The sequence below is a fragment of the Malaclemys terrapin genome, chromosome 6 (genome assembly GCF_027887155.1).
Source record: "Malaclemys terrapin pileata isolate rMalTer1 chromosome 6, rMalTer1.hap1, whole genome shotgun sequence".
Classification (NCBI taxonomy): Eukaryota; Metazoa; Chordata; order Testudines; family Emydidae; genus Malaclemys; species Malaclemys terrapin.
The window spans coordinates 64,322,425-64,344,311 of NC_071510.1; the positions used below are offsets into that span (position 1 = coordinate 64,322,425).

The window sequence follows — 21,887 nt, forward strand, 5'->3', positions numbered from 1 at the left end:
TACTTGGTAACATATATGAAATGTACTGTTGGTCTTAGTTTTGTTCCCTGTGGCCAGGTAGAGGGAAAACACTGGCCTCAGTCAATTGCTACCTTTGTAAGCTGTTTCAGCAGGTATTCAAAACTATGGAATGGACATGGACACTGAATCTTTTTACTGTATCGTCTTACTAGCAGAGGTAATCCAGCCTGATCAGTGTTAAAGCAGCAGGATGACATGGGGAAATTTGTGCTGCCACGGCCCAGGCTGTATCAGTTTTGTTGATAAATATGAGTTCATTTTCCAGTGCTGTGGATCAAGCACATTGCAGAAATGAGCACTAAATTGTACTCTTTTTGGTCTTGACAAATGAACAGAATATTCACTAGTATCAGGTGAAAGCAAATCTAGCATTGTCAGGCAAAGAAAAATCAAGAGTAAATGTGAGGCGTTGTAAAAACAGTGAAAATGGTGAAGGTTAGGATTAAGTGAACAACAAATACAGCCTGTGTTTATTTTATTGCGAGGGAAAATTACGTAAGTAAATTACAGCAAAAACTGTTCTGAATATATTTAAATAATAAAAGATACATTCCCTGTATTTTCATGCTGTGGTCAAAAGAAAATTTATTTAAGTTATGAGGTATTATGTATAGTACCATTGCCTTCTAGTTGGTTATATTCATAGAAATCTGATCACATCTCTAGAGAATAGCACAAAAAGTATTAAGCAGATACATTCTCAAATATGTTTGAAATGGAACTTCAGCAGTCAGATGAGCCTTCATATTCTTAAGATGTTCACCTAAGAGCATATATCATCTGCATAAATATAGCTTGCTGCCATATCACCTCTAGTCACTTGTCATGGGAAAAAAACCTGAAAGCCAACATGTGAATGAATGCAGTCCTGTTGTTTTCCATTTCATCACCATGTGCAGTTTCTTTATAGATAATGCCCAATTTTTCTGTCTGGAAGCTATTTACTTCAAGTGGATTTACAGTATTAGTGATAGGGGGCCAGATCAATTCCTTCCACAAGGGAAAAAAAGCGAAAGGAATGAAGAATGAGTGAAGCTATAATGGAACTAAGTAATTGGTAGACTGATCAAAAATTTTCCATCAGCACTGTTTTTTGACGGAAAATTGGACTTGGGGCTTAATTAATTGTTTCATTAAAAGTGTCTGCTTTTGGTGGAAATTTCCATTTTTTGTCAAAATGTTTTCTCTGAAAACCAAAAGATTTTAGCCAAAAATGGGAGTTGTGTCTCATGGGAGTTGGAATTTGTTCCTTGTGCCTTTTTTGTGTATTTTCTCAACATATGGTGTTACCGTGGTGATCCTCCACATAGTTAAAGTGAGCAACAGCCTGTCAACAGGGCCGGCTCCAGGGTTTTGGCCGCCCCAAGCAGCCAAAACACACACACACACACAAAAGCTGCGATCGCGATCTGCGGCGGCAATTCGGCGGAGTGAGGGACCGTCCGCCAAATTGCCGCCGAATACCTGGACGTGCCGCCCCTCTCAGGAGCGCCCCAAGCACCTGCTTGAGAAGCTGGTGCCTGGAGCCAGCCCTGCCTGTCACATACAACCTGGTAGAGCTTCCCTGGCTGAACACTCACCCCGCTGCTGTGTTTGTGTCCCACCACAGTGGGACCTGTACTCTTAAGCTACCCTTAGTCTGGGTAGGCTGCAGCACTGGCTTTTTCCTTGGTGTCTCTGGCACGTTTCCTAGGCACAGACTTTCTGTTACTGCTTCACAGCTGCTGACGCAGCTGCCTTAGGTCCCCAGGACCAGTGTTTACCCCCCTGATAGCTTGAACACATCTTATCTTGGAGCTCCAGTCTCTTTAGAGTTCTCCTCTTCAGGTACATGTGATAGTGAAGTACACAGACGTCGTAAGGTTTTCCCCAAACCAGTCACTCTTTATTTTAGCTAGCACAAGAAATATACAAAAAGATTTAGACAAAAAAATAAAAATACCTGTATGCATTTCCCTGCTTCAGTTTCCTCACTACTCTGGAGCATTCTTTGGGCCTTGGTCAGAGTCCTCTGGGGTATCTGGGATACCCTTCCTGCACATTGCTTCCTTTCCTAATCCTGGATTCTGTCTGTCTGTCTCTCTCTGACCCATGCAGACAGTGCCCTTCCATTCTCTTTCTCTGAAATGGCCAATGAGAGACCCTCTCTTTCTAAAAAAGAACAGGAGTACTTGTGGCATCTTAGAGACTAAGGTACCACAAGTACTCCTGTTCTTTTTGCGGATACAGACTAACACGGCTGCTATTCTGAAACCTCTCTTTCTAACCTCCAGCTACTTTTGTCAGGTGACTCCCGGTTTGGCCTCATCAGAGATTTCTCACCAGGTGATCCGTTGCCTAGTTACTTCTGCCCTGGAGTTCAGACTTGAAAAACTGGTTTACCCTGGGCAGTAGCTATCTCTTTGTCCACGAGTGCTCCATTTGAATGGATGATCATTACAGTTTAATGACCATTGCTAGCCCTGTGCCAGGTGGAAGAATTTCTCCTGTGGGTTTTAGCTCAATATCGAGGCAAAAGACCGCAGAGAAGGCAAATAAGCTCCACATTCAAAATGGAGCTGACAGTCTGATACAGATACACAGAGAGTCTCCAGTATCAACCAGAATTCAGAATTCATAAACTTTACATAGACACATTCCCCAGATTGGCACAGCTTCATAACCACATCTAATCCGAATCCTGCAGAGACTGGTGTTTTTAGTTTGCTGATATTGCTTGTTTTGTTAGCTGCTTTGGTACTTTATATATTGCAATTTTTCAATACTATATTTGCTGCAAATTAAACAGATAAGTAAACATGATGGTTATTGTTGGGTGAAATTGTGATAGAGCAATAGTAGGAAAGGAGACAGCAGAAATATAAAGTATTCAGAGATAAATGAATGCATGCCCAAGGATTTTCTTACCATCCAGAAATACATATATTAGAATTTTTAGAAGGCCAATATATATTAAGTAGGACATGCAAAAAATATTAAAGGTTAACAAAGAAGCATAGAAGGAAGAAAGCCTCCAGAGTAGAGGAAGGCTGGCAGAATGCCAACTGAGGGCAAGAACATGTAAAAATTATAAAAAGCAAAGATGGAGAATGAAGAAATTGCAGAAGAGGTGAAGAGTAATAAGACATCTTTCAAGTAAATGTGAAGCAAGAAATCATTGTTGGAGACAATGCCACCTCTAAGAGCTCGTAAGGGTAATTTATGGACAGAGAAAGCTGAAAAAAATGGAGAGGTGCTGAAAAAGTAAATGAGTTTTTTGCATCTGTGTTCTCAAACGAATGCCCAAAACAGACATATATTTTCAGGGGGAGGAGATGTGATAAAAAAATTAGAGCATCTGAAGACTGACAAATACAGAGCCAGATGGGAAACTGCAAGTTTGATTTCAATAGCAGGAAGTTGTTAGAAATTCTAGTTCAAGTCTTTCCTTTCCTGTATCTAACATTTATGTCATAATGCTTTTAATATCTAATATATGAAGAGTTTCCAGAGATTTTTTTACAAGGAGTAGAAAGTGAAATATCTGGATTCTCAGGTTCAGGTTTAATTTCCAATTTTTACACAGAGCTCACAAAAACTGATGTGAAAGATAAATGTTGCTATATGACAAAAAGGGGGGAAGCTTCAAGGCAATATCTCATTTTAGCAGTGGTCCCAAATTTGGAAAAGAATTACTATCTCCTTCTCTATATTTCAGCCAAAGAGCAGCACCTCACTGTGAGGCGCTATTCTATAGTACCTCATCCATTTTCAAATCAAGAAGAATTAAAAGTGTGAAACCAGTGCATGCTGGAGAGAGAGCAAGGGGAGAAGTACTTTCTTCCATAGCTGGAGGGAATGTCCAAAGTTGATCAAATTTTATACGTGTATTCTGGATTTAAATCTTGGAAATCACTGGATGAAGATTCCCTGGGAATTTTTCATAATTATTGAAGTTGTTTCAGGATGCTACAATCAGAAATATGGACATGTTTACTTGCACAGTTCTGATCCTGGCATGGACACACTTAGAACAATGGTTGTATCACACCACTGTCATACCAGCGCTGAAAACAGCTTTGAAAACTATTCTTGTTCATCACATTGTATTTGTTTAAGCAAAAGCAGAACTGTGTTGTTTGAATCTTTGCTAGCTCAGAAACCAGTCATGGTTTCAACCTGTACCCAGTCTGCGAAATCTTTTCTCTTTTTTATTTTGTCATTCTTTATCTTTAGCACTGTCAGACTTTCAGCTGTAGAAAGGCACTTTTCTGCTGTAGTTGTAATTTCATTCCCTATTAGCCCCAAGGATTTCCAGTAGTAGAGTTGGCTGCAGAAGAAAGGACTTGTTTATTTTATGAAAGATCATTAATCAGAAGCCTATTGACAAAGTGGATGGTCAGTGCAGGAGTGTAATTTTAAACACTATCACCAAGGTGTACAATCTCACTCACATTGTAGCCAGTGGGTGCATACATCATGCTCTGCTGTAATCTGTAGTGTATTGCAGCTGGTTTTTAATTTTTTATGCCAAACAACTAAATATTTATGAAATTCTACCTCCAGCAGAGGTCACATGCCTCCTCAACAGTCTGGATGCCATCTATTAATAGATACTGAGCCTGGTTCTCCATTGCCTGGCACATTTGTAGTCACAAATGAGCAAAATTGGTGTCAAATACTGCCATTCTGATTTAGTAGCATTTTGCACAGGTTTAAACGACTGTACTATATCAAGGCATATGACACTATTTACACTATGTATGATGGCTGCCCTTTCCACAAACTGACTGATTTTTGGATGAAAATCACAATGAATTACCTGTTGATATGTGAGTTCCTATATTACATTTCTATACATAAATTTATGTTAATCTTGCTACTGCAGATTACAGGTTTAAAGTGACTTATTTAGAGATGAAGACTTGATGCGCCCGTGTGTTCTGGCTGCTTTGTGCCATGCAACAGAGCTTTGCTGATTTGCACTAGCTGAGGATCCAGCCCAAGAGTCATTAAACATATATAGAAAAAAATCAGATGACAGAAACAGAAACAGTTTATGTAACATCGCTAACCTGATATAATTAAAAATTCATCTAGATAAAGCTTGTTACTGGCAACAACAACAAGAATAAAATACCTTATATTTCCAAGGGAGTGATATCTCCTTTCTGACCCTCTTGATCAGCCAGGCTGTCAGAGAAATATCTTTCTGGCATCTTTTTTCTCGAGTTTTCCTTCCCAGTCCTATTTTCAGGTTTCTTTAATATGCCTGGTTTGTAGTCATATCAGACACCCTCCGAGTGGTATTTCACATGGTCTGTCTCTTAATTCCTGCAGGATTATATTCAGTGCTGTCACTAAACCGTTTCATATCCTATTTGCCTGTTCCATCTTTGCATCTGATCACCCCCAATAAACATATCCACCTCCAAGACTGGCTAACTTTTGGCTAAGCCTGAATGACCTTGCCTTAACATGTTGATTGTCTTGGCTGGAGAAAACTCATGGCGATCGGGGGAGGTCCCGGATGACTGGAAAAAGGCTAATGTAGTGCCCATCTTTAAAAAAGGGAAGAAGGAGGATCCCGGGGAACTACAGGCCAGTCAGCCTCACCTCAGTCCCTGGAAAAATCATGGAGCAGGTCCTCAAGGAATCAATTCTGAAGCACTTAAGAGGAGAGGAAAGTGATCAGGAACAGTCAGCATGGATTCACCAAGGGCAAGTCATGCCTGAGTAACCTAATTGTCTTCTATGAGGCGATAACTGACTCTGTGGATGAGGGGAAAGCAGTGGATGTGTTATTCCTTGACTTTAGCAAAGCTTTTGATACAGTCTCCCACAGTATTCTTGCCACCAAGTTAAAGAAGTATGGGCTGGATGAATGGACTATAAGGTGGATAGAAAGCTGGCTAGATCGTCGGGCTCAACAGGTAGTGATCAACGGCTCCATGTCTAGTTGGCAGCTGGTATCAAGCAGAGTGCCCCAAGGGTCCGTCCTGGGGCCGGTTTTGTTCAATATCTTCATTAATGATCTGGAGGATGGCATGGACTGCACTCTCAGCAAGTTTGCAGATGACACTAAGCTGGGAGGAGTGGTAAATATGCTGGAGGGTAGGGATAGGATACAGAGGGACCTAGACAAATTAGAGGATTGGGCCAAAAGAAACCTGATGAGGTTCAGCAAGGACAAGTGCAGAGTCCTGCACTTAGGACGGAAGAATCCCATGCACCGTTACAGACTAGGGACCGAATGGCTAGGAAGCAGTTCTGCAGAAAAGGACCTAGGGGTTACAGTGGACAAGAAGCTGGATATGAGTCAACAGTGTTCCCTTGTTGCCAAGAAGGCTAACGGCATTTTGGGCTGTATAAGTAGGGGCATGGCCAGCAGATCGAGGGACGTGATCATTCCCCTCTATTCGACATTGGTGAGGCCTCATCTGGAGTACTGTGTCCAGTTTTGGACCCCACACTACAAGAAGGATGTGGAAAAATTGGAAAGAGTCCAGCGGAGGGCAACAAAATGATTAGGGGCCTGGAGCACATGACTTATGAGGAGAGGCTGAGGGAACTGGGATTGTTTAGTCTTCATAAGAGAAGAATGAGGGGGCATTTGATAGCTGCTTTCAACTACCTGAAAGGGGGTTCCAGAGAGGATGGATCTATACTGTTCTCAGTGGTACCTGAGGACAGAACAAGGAGTAATGGTCTCAAGTTGCAGTGGGGGAGATTTAGGTTGGATATTAGGAAAAACTTTTTCACTAGGAGGGTGGTGAAGCACTGGAATGGGTTACCAGGGAGGTGGTGGAATCTCTTTCCTTAGAAGTTTTTAAGGTCAGGCTTGACAAAGCCCTGGCTGGGATGATTTAGTTGGGAATTGGTCCTGCTTTGAGCAGGGGGTTGGACTAGATGATCTCCTGAGGTCCCTTCCAACTCTGATATTCTATGAGTCTACGATCACCGTGAAATACGATCAGTTTATTATTAGAGATGCAGAGCGTATAATTCATTGCTGACATTCATTTCAGTCTGCACTAGCTGTGAATCATGGACTGATTAACGGATCTGTCATTTTTTAAAAAACATATCGCATTTGAAAATAAGTGCGTTGAATTGGCACTGGAACCTCTTCATAGAGAATTTGGACATTTTTAGGGATATAGAAGGATACAGGGGATTTGCTTTTAAACCCTATCAAAAAGGATAAACACTAGCTATGCTAGTGCACTGTATATGGGTTTCTGCCTTTAAGCACTTTCCCATTGATACATTTCTCATTTATTACATTAGATTATATCTCATTTTACACTGATCTATTTTGGGCATTATTAGAATAAGGGTTAGACATTAGAGATCAGTGAAATCAATTTGAAAGAATTATTACTGTTCATTTTAAACAACAGATATTTAAATTTCCAAATAGAATATCTTCTCAGAACGTGTTCTAGATTGGATACTTCCGAGTACCTAGACTATTTTTTACCTCCTCACTTACAGCAATCCATTCCATCTATCTCTAAAGCATCAGTTGCTGTAGTAACTAGGCACTCTGAACCTCTTACGCATTGTTCTTACAAACAACAGGCACTTGACTTCACAGTGTCATTCTCTAGGAAACCCTCAGGACATTTACTAGACTCTTTTCATTTTTGTCCCTTGGATTCATACATGTAGGTAACCCTCTGTGCATAGATCTGCCTCCTGCATGCAAGGGAGACTGAGCAGCATCCATGGCAGTGTCCCTCACACTTTTGGATCCCATATAATGTGTCCCATGTGAATCCAAGTGCCTTGCAGGGGGGATGCAGCAGGGACTTGGCAGGTTTGGGGTGAAATGGGTAGGTTGGAGAGGTCTTAACACAGCTGTGGGCAAGGGAGGCCCTGGTCGCCTGGCTTCATTAGAGCCTGTCAAGGCTGGATCCCCACTTTGAACTTTAGGGTACAAATGTAGGGGCCTGCATGAAAACTTCTAAGCTTAACTACCAGCTTAGCTCTGGTTCTGCTGCCACCATTTCAATGGATTCCATTCCTGGGAAACCTTGAAAAAACCTTCACCAAATCCCTGGTGAAAACAGATCCAAACCCCTTGGATCTTAAAACAAGGGGAAATTAACCATTCCCCTCCTTCCTCCCACCAACTCCTGGTGAATCAGTTCCAACCCCCCTGGGATCTACAACAGGGAGAAATTAACCATCCCCCCTCCTTCCTCCCACCAACTCCTGGTGAATCAAGATCCAAACCCCTTGGATCTTAAAACAAGGAAAAATCAATCAGGTTCTTAAAAAGAAGGCTTTTAATTAAAGAAAAAGGTAAAAATCATCTCTGTAAAATCAGTATGGAAATTAACCTTACAGGGTAATCAAACTTAAAGAGCTCAGAGGACTCCCCTCTAGTCTCAGGTTCAAAGTACAGCAAACAAAGATAAACACTCTAGTAAAAGGTACATTTACAAGTTGAGAAAAACAAAGAAAAACTAACACGCCTTGCCTGGCTATTTACTTACAAGTTTGAAATAGGAGAGACTTGTTTAGAAAGATGTGGAGAACCTGGATTGATGTCTGGTCCCTCTCAGTCCCGAGAACGAACACACTTCCCAAACAAAGAACACAAACAACAGCCTTCCCCCCCCCCAGATTTGAAAGTATCTTGTCCCCTTATTGGTCCTTTAGGTCAGATGCCAGCCAGGTTACCTGAGCTTCTTAACCCTTTACAGGGAAAAGGATTTTGGAGTCTCTGGCCAGGAGGGGTTTTATAGTACTGTACACAGGACAGCTATTACCCTTCCCTTTATAGTTATGACAGAGCCGTACTGCCAGGTCTGCAGCCATAGCTGTAATGAGCTTCATGGAGCTGGTGAAAATAGTCCTGGACTCCTCCGCTTCCCTGGAATCTACCCAGATCCTGAGGGAGTTTCAGCCTTTACGGTTTGATCCTGCACACTGTTTTTGAGCAGGTACTCTGCAAGGAGATCCATGTGGACTCTTTCTACTCCTTAGGCCCGTTAGTGGTTTTGCCACAGAAGGGAGCAAGTTGGCCCCGAGTATTTAGAAACAATTGCAGAAACGTGAACTGCAATACCAGACTTATACTAAAAGTCTGTGGATTTGAAAAGCAAAATAAAATCAGCATACAACTCTATGGAGTGCTTTCGGCTTAGTTTAGGAAGGTGGTCTAATTCAAGTTGGAGGCCATGTTTTACTGGTTTGGATTGATTTTCCTCTTGTACAAACTGAATTTTTTTTTTAAATTTCTAAATAAATTTTGTTTTCTTTGATACAAGCTCTTGTTTTTGTAATGGTTTTAGGAAAAAAGTAAAGGAAAAGGAAAGTTATAAATCTTATGTAAATGTGGTTGTAACCAAGCTTGCTGATCAGCTCTTTTTAAGATAGCAGTAGGGGTGTGTGCAGGAATAAAAATTTGTCGGCTTTTGGAGGAGCACATTTTATGCCCCCACCGCAGCCCCAGGGCCAAAGGAGTTCAGTGCCCCTGCTGATTATTGGGGTGATCAGTGCCCTGGCTTGCCCCACCCAGATAGCAGTTTGAATAACACCAGGATTCCCTCAGAAAATACTGCAAAACACACCCAATGCCAAAGCATTGATCCTCCAGATGTTTACTCTAGGTGTGTTGCTCTTTATGCAGGTTACGGCAGGAGAATGACATGGTGGATTCAGCTCCTCAGTGGGAAGCAGTACTGAGGCAACAAAAAGAGAAAAACCAGGCTGATCCCAACTACAGGCGATCCAGGCACAGATCTCGATCGTAAGTGAGCATTTCCACACTTTGACATGAAATCAAAGACCACTGTAATGTATTTTGCACCAGGAAAAATAATTCTGACCTAATTATTATTACTTCTTTGTACGCTGTTCAGGAATGGCAACTTTACTGAAGTATCAGAGGGGTAGCTGTGTTAGTCTGGATCTGTAAAAAGCAACAGAGAGTCCTGTGGCACCTTTAAGACTAACAGAAGTATTGGAGCATAAGCTTTCGTGGGTGAATACAGTGGATATTCACCCACGAAAGCTTATGCTCCAATACATCTGTTAATCTTAAAGGTGCCACAGGACTCTCTGTAACTTTATTGAAGTTTACTTGGTTTAATCTCGCATTAGCATGATTTCTAGGAATAGTCCACTTTGTAGTCCCCCTCCATTGGTGTAGTGGTTTGAGCATGAGGCTGGAAGTAAGAAGATGTGAGTTCTATTAGAAACTCTGCCACTGACTCAATATGTGAGCTTGAGCAAGTCACTAGACCTTTTTGTGGCCCTAATTCTATAATGGGCATAATAACGTTCCCCACCTTTGTACAGCAAGTGAAGATCTACAAGTGATTTTATTTTACTATAGTATGTGAGGGTTGCTCTTTGTGAAATTCTCACACAATTTAATTTAGCCACACAAAAAAAAAAATTATGAAATACTGTTCCAGATTAGACCAGCCACTAACAGCTTCACTTCAAATTACCATTTGTAAGCAGCAGTCAGGGATTTATTATAACCTGCTGTCAAGATTTCCGTGATACAGTGGTGTTGCTAGGCAATGCCGTGCATATCTTCAGCCATCCACTGAACAGTGAAGTTGCCAGTTCCTAAAATTAATTTTCTTGTGAACTAATGAAAACATTGTATTGATTATTTTTTACTCTGTGCATAGTCAGAGTTTAGAGAGATTCCAGGAATATTATTCTTGGTAGCATTAATGTCCAGCATAACTTGGGACTAGAGAAAGTCAAAGGCAGGGTGGGGCTCCCAGGTATCTAAAGGAAAGTGCCAGAGGATCCATGGCAGAGCAGAAGGGTTGGAAAGCATGTTGAAGAGTGCCCGGAGACCAGCTGGGAGGCCCGGGACAGTACTCAAGAGTGTAGCGTGACTACTACCATAACCTAGTTGCCTGGCTAAAATGGATGAATTGTCCATCCCAGGATGCTTGTGGCTTAATATGCGAGCAAGGTCATGTGCTCTAACACTTGCACAGCTACAGTCTCATAATACAAGGTTTAGTTACCTTCCATGTTAAGCCAGAACTATTGGAACTGTGTGAAACATCAAATTGCTGAATTTATTTCCCCTCATAACGATTTATAGATTTATGCCATAAAAATAACGAAATGTTTCTAATACAGATCCAGGCCTTCGCTGGGACATTGCATCTCCATGTCACCAGTAGACGCAGTCCAAGCTCTGGCACCCAAGAGGCTGGGAAATAGTTAACACAAAATTAACTATTGATTTCAAAATGTAAACTAATAAAAATGGTGGAGTCAGACTTTTCTACCAAGAGCTCCAATACTTTAAAAACTTGGTTGGGTGGGGGGAATAAATACAGTTGAACCCACATATAGCATCCAACAAATCCAGATGTAGAGGATCATCTACATGCTTACGCCTGGTAGTGGGGTTATGTTGGGGGTCTCTGCATTCTTGTATACCAGTGGGGTTTTAGGTTGGTTTAAAATATGCTGGTACAGCAGGACCAAGAAATAATACTTAGCCACATCCAGTGGTACCAGACCCCTGGGCATGGACGGCAAAGGGGCAGTAACATCTACTTTGCCCACAGAATGGAACAGCTGCTTCTTGTCTCTGTTTAGCTCCCCACACAAAGAGTATTACTCATGCTTTGTGTAAGGAGGGGTGATCTTGACCCCCAGTGAAAAGATATAATGAAACTTTGCTTATAGGTAAGTTGAGGGTAGGTCCTGAATTGTTTCAATGCATCACCTTGTGTAGATTGCAGTTCTAATTCTAGAGAGCTTTCCCTTAAAGTGAAGCTCTGTGGAGAAAAAAAGACTTTCTTTTAAGAGGGTTGTACCACACTTTAAAAGATTTTTTTTTAAATGTGCAAAATTACTTGAATAACTTGTGACTGGAAGGATTTATTCATCGGGGTGCAGAGGAAATACATTGAAATTTGATGAATACATACAACATACAAATGTGCAACTATTTTACCCTTATCTATTGAATATAAAGAACAAAACCAAACTACGATATAAAGCTATATATCTGTGTTGACATTTCACAGTTCTGATATTACAAGCCACCTGAGTTCAGTTCTCATGGTTACCAATATCATCAGAACTCATTTTTATCTCTAACTCCATATGTCACAGTTTTTCTTCCTTTATGAGAAATGGGTAGTGCCATTAAAATTCCAAATGTTAATAAGAGTTTTACAGGCTTTGTACAGATCTGTTTTATTTCACCATCACTTAAAAATCAAATGTTAATAGGTAGACTTATTATAGGAAAATACATAGCTAAAAAGTGTCAATATAATAACTCATTTGTGTTGAAGCTGTAAAACATAAAGTGTGATTTCCATTACTTTTTGTTACCTCCTATATAGAGAGCATGTTTTAAACCAGGAAGTGCACTCCAAATTTCTAGCCCTTTTATAAAATTTGTAACTAACTTTTTCTTTGCCAGATAAATTTCTATTACATTAATGAGACACCAGAGGCTCCCTCTCGTGGCTAGTTTAACTCATGCAATGATGAAACACTGAATTAGATCAGTGGTGTAAAAGGCTTTGATAGGTTATATTTTCATTAAATATTATTGATATAGCAATATAAATGTACACAGTGCTTTACAGAACAAGACAAGATCCTAGATGGTGAGGAGACAAATCTTAGGGTATTATGTGGTTTTTTTTTTCCTCTTCATTGTGATAGGGATTAATATATTTGCATCATCTGTTTATCTTTCTAAGCAAAATAGAACCAAACAAATTAACAATAAAAACATTTGACATGGACAAAAATAGTCTGGAAAAAGAAAACATTGGCTCTTTAAAGATGTTTCTTACAAAAATGATCAAATTAAAGCTTTTTAACTATTTAAATGGCAAAATTAAACATGAGAGACAAGGTAGCTGAGATAATACCTTTTACTGGACCAGCTTCTGTTGGTGAGAGACACAGCTTGTCTCTCTCACCAACAGAAGTTGGTTCAGTAAAAGATATTACCAACCTCACCCACCTTATCTCTTTAATATCCTGGAATGTGTATCTACGCTACATGCAAAATTAAACAAGACAGATAGACTCAAGCTACAGTAGGGTGTAACAGCATTTATTAAACTTGGTTGTGGCTCAGTTGTGTGATAACATGGCTTGACCTATGTAAAACAGAGAAAAATCAGGTCCCTAGTGCAAAGTATGGGGTTGTTTGTTTGTTTGTTTGTTTGTTTTAGTCCAGTCATAACACGATTCATTCCAGTTCACACATTTAACAATGCTTTGAACTCTGTCATTTTAATAGTATAGACATGGACTTTGTGTTAATTACTATCTGCACTGCATTGAATTTAACTACAAAGTTGGTTCACTTTAGTAGCTGGAGGTAGAGGGACAAATCAGCTTTAATTGTGTCTGGTTTAATGTGGACTCATCACCCTTAATTTCTTTGATAAAGAATAACATTCAGTGTTAGTTTTTTTGCTACATGTTTTTCTTGGAAAAATATTTGACAAGTATTTGACCCTTGTTTCTTTTTATGGTAACAGCAAATGTAAAAAGCTCCAAATTCTAGTTCTGCCAGGCTTATTTTCAAGAGTTCAAGTAAAACATCTGTGTAGCCAAAGGGGATTTTTTAATTGAGAAGACTGGCCATTTAAATTCCATGGCTATTTAAATCCACTAAATGCTGCCTATTTACAAATCATGAATTCAAAATGAATTGTTAATAAGAATACAGATGCGGGCATAAAATTAATGTAGACCTTATTAGCATCTAGGGCTGTTTGAGCTTGTAAAAAACAAACAAAAAATAAAATTTAAATAAAATTTAAAAAAAACCTTGGAGACAGCATTTAATGGAAATTCCCATTAGATTCCTTGAGCATTAGAGAATCTGATTAGCTTAGGAACGGTCCAGAAGGTACTGTCTGTTCAGAACTCAGTTCAGATTTATAACAGGACAGTCTGAATATACATTATGCATAACACAGTAGCTGAACTCTTCTCTGAACTGTGGATTATAAAATGAGGGGCACGGGGTGCGGGGAGAGAGATACCGTTGTTTGGTATTAATGATCAAGGATGCCTTTGATTTAATGGGAAAGCCCCTTGTCCCTTGATGTTGAATGATGATACGCATTAAGGATGAAAGCTCAGAAATATGCAGTGGATTGTTTACAGGTTCAGGATATGTGGCTTTTAGAGAATGATGAAGTCAAAGTAGCTTCTTATCTTGCCTGGTCTTAAGATTTTACACCAGAAGTCAGGATTTCTCAATGCAAAACAGGTTGCTGGCAATGATAGGTGATAGTAGGACATCCAGGGCCAAGTAGTGAATAGTTTTATTTGCATAAAAAAGTAAAAATGTGGTCTAGGTCAGTGGTTTGGTGGATTGCACAGAGCATTGTCTTGTGGGATCACTGGGTTCAGGAGGGATCTGGGTGCTCTCCTACCTCAGGCTAGCTAGCACTTATGAGCATTATAAAAGCAATGTACTAGCCTCCCTTGAGGAGCTGGGGTGCATCTTGCATTGAGCTTTCACAATCCCTAGTGGCTGATTATTCAGACTCAGAAGAGCCCCAGGGTGAGTGCAGAGTTCACAGCTGCTGCTTTGTGAGTCTGGGATTGAATGAAAGGAGAAAATCAGTTCAGAATTAAGGGGTGAAATATGACATTAAAAACCCCACTCCTATATCTAGCTGCTACCTCAGGGAGGTGAAAGCACCATGGTATGAAAGGAGGAAGAGGAGGAAAAAGAGGTGAAGGCAGAAGAGAGAGAGGAGGAGAAGTGGGAGGGTAGAGAAGAAGAAATAGATTGACATACACAAAAAACCCCACCATCAGATTTCATGACAAAACCTAAAAATATTGTAAAAAGATTTACTTTGAATGCCATTAGAGAACCATAAATGCAAAAGGTAATTTCCACCTCTCTGATCTCTCAGGTTTGTCGTGCCAGTCACTATAGTATCTTTCAACACCTGAACACCAGTAAAATCTCAAAAGTTAACAGTTCTTATTTCTAGATCATCTATAAAACATTTAATATTAAGTCAAAACAAATGTTACTAAATGTTATTCCCCTAGGCTGAGACCTACAAATAAGTAAAAGATGTGAAAGGTGAAACAAAAACATCTTTAATTTTTCCATGAAAGAAAAGGCAGTCTGTAGTGCTGGGGAGCTTTAAACTATCTTGATTAGGCTCTGCCATTAAGGCATCTAATACCAATTCAGCAGAGGCTTCTTTACATTTAACACAAATGCAAAACTCTGCCATACCCACCTCTCCCCACTCTTCTTTCAGATCTCTGTATCCTTTCATTTCAGAATATTCTGGCCATCCGCTAGTACACAGTGAGAGAGTTTCAAAAAAGCCTAATTGTGCTCCTATTGAAGTCAATGAAACCCAATGATTTCAGAGGGAGCAGAGTTAGGCCAGGGCTGAGTGCTTTTAAAAATTGAACGTTAATGTCTAGAAATGTGAGAAAACAGGTTAGTTGTATAAATATGGGACCTTTGGGAAAGAAAAGCACTATGTAAATGTAACATAATTAATTATTCTTACTATTATTCAGAGATTTCAGGCCAAAAGAGACCCCCTATATAGTGCAGGCCATATCAATTCACTCAGTAATTCCAGCATCCAGCCTATAACTTGTGGTTCAACTACAGTAATAGTTACTACTTATTTATTTACTATTATAAACATTAGAAAAGGCATGGTTAAATGGTCAAGATAAATAAAGTACAACTGGAGTTAATGCTGGCTCTTCCTTCCTAATTAAACATCACCCAAAAGTGGGATCCACTTTTATCCTCATTGTTCTTTTTTCCTCTAATGAAAGTGCATCTCCTCCCTGGCTGTTTGTTCCAGTTTATAGGATGATATAGTGACCAAAACTGCACAAGGGGTCTCATCGTTGGATCCACATAAACTACTAGGACTGGATATGTCATATCCCCCTGCATGATCACGCTATCTTCTCCTTCCTGCCTCTACACTGTCCTTAAATGGCAAGAGGGTTTGTGTAGACTCTCTGTAAGTGGGTGAATTTAACTCCAAAATATAGGGTATGTCTATACTGCATCTGGCAGCAGGCCTTCCAGCCCATGTAGACAGACTCATGCTAGTGGGGCTCATGCTGACAGTCTAAACATAACTATGTGGACATTGTGGCACTGGTGGAGGCTCAGGCTAGCCACTCAAGCTCCAGACCAGCCCTGCCCCTTCAGTCCAAGTTCAAGTGGCTAGCCTGAGTCGGTGTCAACGGTGGCGTAACATCCATGTGGGTTGTCCTGTAACGCATTATTTGGTGATTTTCAAGACCCACCTACTCCCTTGTAATACTCTGTTACACAGAATCAAACATGCAAAATTTAGAACCCACCCACCACCTAATGCATTGTGTAATTTATGGACAGCCCTTTACAGCATAGAGCACTAGTGTGAGCCGCACTCGCACTAGTCTGACTACTAAACGACTGGGAGGCTTGTTCCCAGCTGCAGTGTAGACACCCTGAGAGGCCTCAGTCCTCAGCTGTGCCAAGTTCATGTGGGATAGGGTGAGGCAGAGGTGGCTCTAGCTTGCTTCAACTTGTAATGAAGAACTCTTTTGCTTGGAATGTTTTAGACATACTTTTGCTGAAGGCAAGAGGAAAAGAAATTGTGATTCAACTCAGAGCCTTTCATTCAAGAAATGACTTTTCAGTTTCAGTGAATTTTAATTCTTTCCCGCAGATAACAATTTTTAACATTCAAGTCAGTGTTAGAGGGAAGGATAGCTCAGTGGTTTGAGCATTGGCCTACTAAACCAAGGGTTATGAGTTCAATCCTTAAGGGAGCCATTTAGGGATCTGGGGCAAAAATTGGTCCTGCTAGTGAAGGCAGGGGACTGGACTTGATGACCTTTCAAGGTCCCTTCCAGTTCTTTGAGATAGGTGTATCTCCATATTAAGATTACACTTGGCATGATTTCTGTCCTTGATTTGTGCCATTAAAGGTCATCACTGTGCTGCAACACATCAGGTAATATGACATTTTCATAGATCTGACTCTCTTTTGTGTGTGTGTTGGTGTTTATAGGAGAAGCCCAGATGTACAAGCAAAGGAAGAGTTATGGAAACATATTCAGTAAGTATTGTTACTTTGAAACTTTTAGTTCCTTTATATAAATTATAAAACCAACATGTGGGTAAAACATTTTGCTAGAATGAAATTAGCCTTTAGGAATGTTCAGCATTTGGATGTAATACACAGTAGTAATACAGGACATGGCTGGAACTAGTGACACTTGGAGGTACAGTATAGGGTGCCTCTATTTAGGAAGGACAGCCATTGGGCCAGATGCACTACTGCTCTGCACCTTGTTTAGTCAGTTATGTCATGCAGTGTGGATATAAAACACTACCATTCTGATTTGGTAATGTGCTATATCCACTCTGCTCAGGGCAGAGAAGAATCAAGCCCACTGCCTTTTAGAAAACTTTATATTTTTTTCCTTTCTGTCCATCTGTGATGTCTATCTATTGTCTAGTACATTGAAGGTGTGTTCTTTTCTAGACTCCAAAATGTTCTTATTTTTATTATTTATTTTTCACTACAGCACCAGTTAGGATCAGGGCCCCTCTTCTACTAGTTGTGGGCATGTATGAAGATATGGTGCCTGTGCCACAGATCATAGAGTCTAAAAAGACTAGAACAGATAGGGAAATAGGGTACAACACACAGGGGAAGTGATCAAGATTTTAGGCACACTTCTAAATAGGTTTCCTATGTTGACATCTAGAAAGCTTTAATGCTGAACACAGCTGGTTCCAGAAAATCTTTGTGGTCGAATAAATTGTTTGTTATGGATTTGGTAGCTTCCAGAATTTCATCTTCCTTGTATAATCCTTTCCAGGAAGGAACTTGTGGATCCATCTGGGCTGTCTGAGGAGCAGCTGAAAGAGATTCCGTACACCAAAATAGAGTGAGTTTATTCATTATGAAATATGGATTTTTTCTGTATGTATGCTTAATAGCCTAATATCCCTTTCATCAGAGGCTCTCACTGTGGAATAGCTTGTCTGAGACTAGAATGGCCTCCCGATAATCTCTGATCTTTTGAACTCCTTAGAAAATGTTGATCCAGAATGGAGTAGGTCAAATAGGGAGGGTAGAGACACTTGAATCATTTTTAAACCAGGTACTTTCCCTTTACCTAAATGCTAACAAAATCAACATCCTCTCCTACTCTGCCATCTGTCAGCATTTGTTCTTCACATTACACTCGCAATTTATTTTTGAAACTTTTCCATTTTTTTTTAAATTTACCTTTCTGTTCTGATTCTTTAAAGTTGCTGCTTGACCTATGTGACCTCTCTTCCCCTGCTTATCACGGGCAGCTGCCAATGCATCAGAGGTCCCTTCAGAGCAGACCTCCATTTCACTCTGACAACTGGCCATCTGGGAGGCTGTATAGTGGTGTGGTGAACTGCTTCTGACAGGAGTGAAATCCCAATTTGCTTTACAATGTGCTTCTGCTTCACCCTTGAGCAAAAAACACATTGATGGTAAAATTCCACAGAATGGATTTTTTTTTTTTATTTCCATTTTTTTATTCAACAATTTAATTCTCCAACATACACACATGACAGTATCATTTAGAATGAACTGTGCAACTTTAAATGTAAAGTTTGAAGTACAAACCCATAACGAAAGGGCCAGTCCTTTGAATTCAGTGAGCACAGGAAGCCATATGTTATTCTTAATAGGAAAAGGGAGGATTTTACAATTCAAAATTAAATTTCCTTTTCCAGCGCAAAGTCTCAGATGTATTAATTTGCTACTATGAATTTTGTTTCTCATTTAGGACTCAAGGTGACCCAATCCGCATTAGACATTCACATTCCCCCCGAAGCTACCGGCAGTACCGGCGGTCCCAGTGTTCTGATGGCGAGAGATCTGTTCTGTCTGAAGTGAAGTATGTGGAATGTGATGGTTTTACTATGACGCAGATGCTCCCCTGAGCTCACAGATAAATTAGTAGTAGCATATATGTGACTGTTGTGTTGACATAGTGCTCAGGCAATCCTGTAAGAGCTAAGGAGTTCAGTGAAGCACAAAACATTTATAGCCTCTTGACCTTGGATGCTTGCTTTGCTTGATGATGACCTGTTCAGAAGGAAGGGCAATCTGCTGCAGAAACCAAAATGAACACACTGAGCTCCTCAGCAGCGGTTGTGAAGATGCATGAGGGAGAAGAGGAGAGTTTATGTGAATTAGCTTTCAATGACGTACAGCCTTAATAGAGTCAGTTTCTCCATTTGCTGCAGTGCAGATCTTGAGAGTTCCAGTAGACACCTACTCATCTGTGGGTGGCTAGAAAGAGACTGACAAAGATTGACTAGAGACCACTTATGAAGTGAGAAAAAAAAATAAAGGGCTTGATGCATTAAGGCCTTAAAGGGGCAGAAACAGCTCCCTGAGAATGTCCCATTCACAGTGTTTTGCTGGTGCAAGGGCTCTACACCAGCCATGCTCCCAGCCCAAAGTATCTAGAAGTGAGCAAAGAAGAGCAGCTGTCTCCTACTCTCTAACCATTGGGGGGGATGAGATGACTCCCGCCTCTGATTACACTGCTCTACAGCCAAAATGCTTCTGAAATAAATGTAGTCAAACTTTACTAATTCTGGGTCACTGAGAACGAAAATAGCAACAGAGGGTCCTGTGGCACCTTTAAGACTAACAGAAGTATTGGGAGCATAAGCTTTCGTGGGTAAGAACCTCATTTCTTCAGATGCAAGGGAGGTAAGCTTCGTTATGATTGCATAACGAAGCTTCTGCCTTGCATCTGAAGAAGTGAGGTTCTTACCCATGAAAGCTTATGCTCCCAATACTTCTGTTAGTCTTAAAGGTGCCACAGGACCCTCTGTTGCTTTTTACAGATTCAGACTAACACGGCTACCCCTCTGATACTTGAGAACGAAAATGATGCTTAAAATTGTTGATTGGCTCTAGTTTTCAAGATATGCTATTGGGTCAGTATATACGACCCTTGACTTGGGAATGGCGGAGGATAAGTGAGTTATAAAGGGAAGGGATCTCAATTTAAACCAGAAATGACTAAAATACATCTTTGACTGGCTCTATGAATAAATCTATATGACTGGGTTTGGACAGTACTTGCTTTTTAGGCAAAACAATGAATGATGCAATCTGAAGCTGTTAGTGCATCATACATGATATGAATTCCATCATGTTATTCCTAGAAGTCATGGATGATGCAATCATAACGAAGCTTACCTCTCTCTGCTGAACAAATTGCCCTATATCAGCTCTAGAAATCATAGTGTCGTGCTCTCTTATTTGTCAGTGTTTGATTTTGCAAAGGGACACATTTCTGTTTAGCCAAAGTGAGCAGAGATGCCTCGTACTTGTGTGAACAGTGCAGGTAACTTCTACTATGTTTGTGGTGAAGTGACTTTTGCATCACAAAAGCGCAGTATAACCACTATGGTTAAGAAAGCCTATCACCTTTATTTTGGCTGCAAAATTGGAGATCAGGACAAGAGGTGGGCCCCACACATATGCTGCACACTTGTGCAACAAATCTTCGCCAGTGGTTGAACAGGAAAAGGAAATCTATGCCTTTTGCAGTGCCAATGATTTGGAGAGAGCCAACAGATCATACCAGCAATTGTTACTTCTGCATGGTGTCTCCAGTTGGGAAAGGTGTGTCAAAGAAGAAAAAGTGGACTGTGCATTATCCAAACATTCCATCAGCTATAGGCCCAGTACCCTACGGAGAAGGACTGCCAGTTCCTGATGCACCAGAATCATTCTCACTTGAGTCAGACGAGGAAGAGGAAGAGGATGAAACTTCTGGTCCTGAACCATCAATGTCACAGGACCCACATTTTCTCCCATCCTCCTCCTCTGAACCACACCTCATAACACAAGGTGAACTGAATGACCTTGTCAGGGATTTGGAACTACCCAAGAGTAAGGCAGAGCTGTTGGGCTCCAGACTACAGCAGAGGAATCTCCTGGCAGGTGATGTTAGGGTTTCCATGTTCCGTGACTGTCAAAAGGATCTTGTCCCATTCTTCTTCATGGAAGGTGATCTTGTAGCCTGCAACAACATCGATGGTGTGATGGCAGCCCTCAACATCGTTCACGATCCAGATGAATGGAGATTGTTCATTGATTCATCGAAGACGAGTCTTAAAGCTGTTTTACTGCATAATGGCAATGTTTTGCCATCAATTCCAGTTGGTCATGCAGTCCATATGAGGAAACCTATGACAACATGAAACAACTTTTGAGGTGCATAAACTATGACCAACATCAGTGGCAGCTTTGTGGCGATTTGAAGGTTGTTGCTCTCTTGCTTGGTCAGCAGACTGGATACACGAAGTACTGCTGTTTTCTCTGCAAATGGGATAGTCGTGCAAGAGATTCCCACTACATCAAGAAAGACTGGCCACTCTGACAGTCATTGGAGCCTGGGAGGAAAAGTGTTCAGCATCCACCACTTGTTGAATCAAGGAAGATTTTGTTACCACCCTTACACATCAAGCTGAATCTGATGAAGAACTTTGTCAAGACCATTGACAAAACACAAGCAGCTTTCAAGTACCTCCGTGGAAAATTTCCAAGGTTAAGTGAAGCTAAGATAAAGGAAGGTGTCTTTGTTGGTCCTCAGATTCATGAACTTCTTCGAGATGATGCATCTGACCATGCACTGCGTGGCAAGGAAAAGACGGCATGGAAAGCCTTCCAGTTAGTGGCAATACATTTTCTCGGAAACAACAAGGCAGACAACTACGGGTTGTTGGTGGAAAACCTCCTCAAGGCATACAAAAGCCTTGGTTGCAACATGTCACTAAAAATATATTTTTTGCACTCTCATTTAGATTTTTTTCCACCGAACTGCGG

The 21,887-nt window shown here is 40.6% G+C and overlaps 1 protein-coding gene across 5 annotated transcripts in view; it reads left to right on the top strand.

Moving 5' to 3' along the window:
• EPB41L4A (erythrocyte membrane protein band 4.1 like 4A) overlaps window positions 1–21,887 on the top strand; it is a 211,469-nt gene that overhangs the window by 177,460 nt on the left and 12,122 nt on the right. For 4 of the 5 annotated variants that reach the window (XM_054031883.1, XM_054031884.1, XM_054031885.1 and 1 more), the window contains 4 exons: window positions 9,644–9,763; window positions 17,052–17,099; window positions 17,869–17,937; window positions 18,820–18,930. In XM_054031883.1, coding sequence (XP_053887858.1) covers window positions 9,644–9,763; window positions 17,052–17,099; window positions 17,869–17,937; window positions 18,820–18,930 — 348 coding nt within the window. Of the gene's footprint in view, window positions 1–9,643; window positions 9,764–17,051; window positions 17,938–18,819; window positions 18,931–21,887 lie in introns of those variants that run through there. The other variant, XM_054031887.1, reaches the window with a different exon arrangement.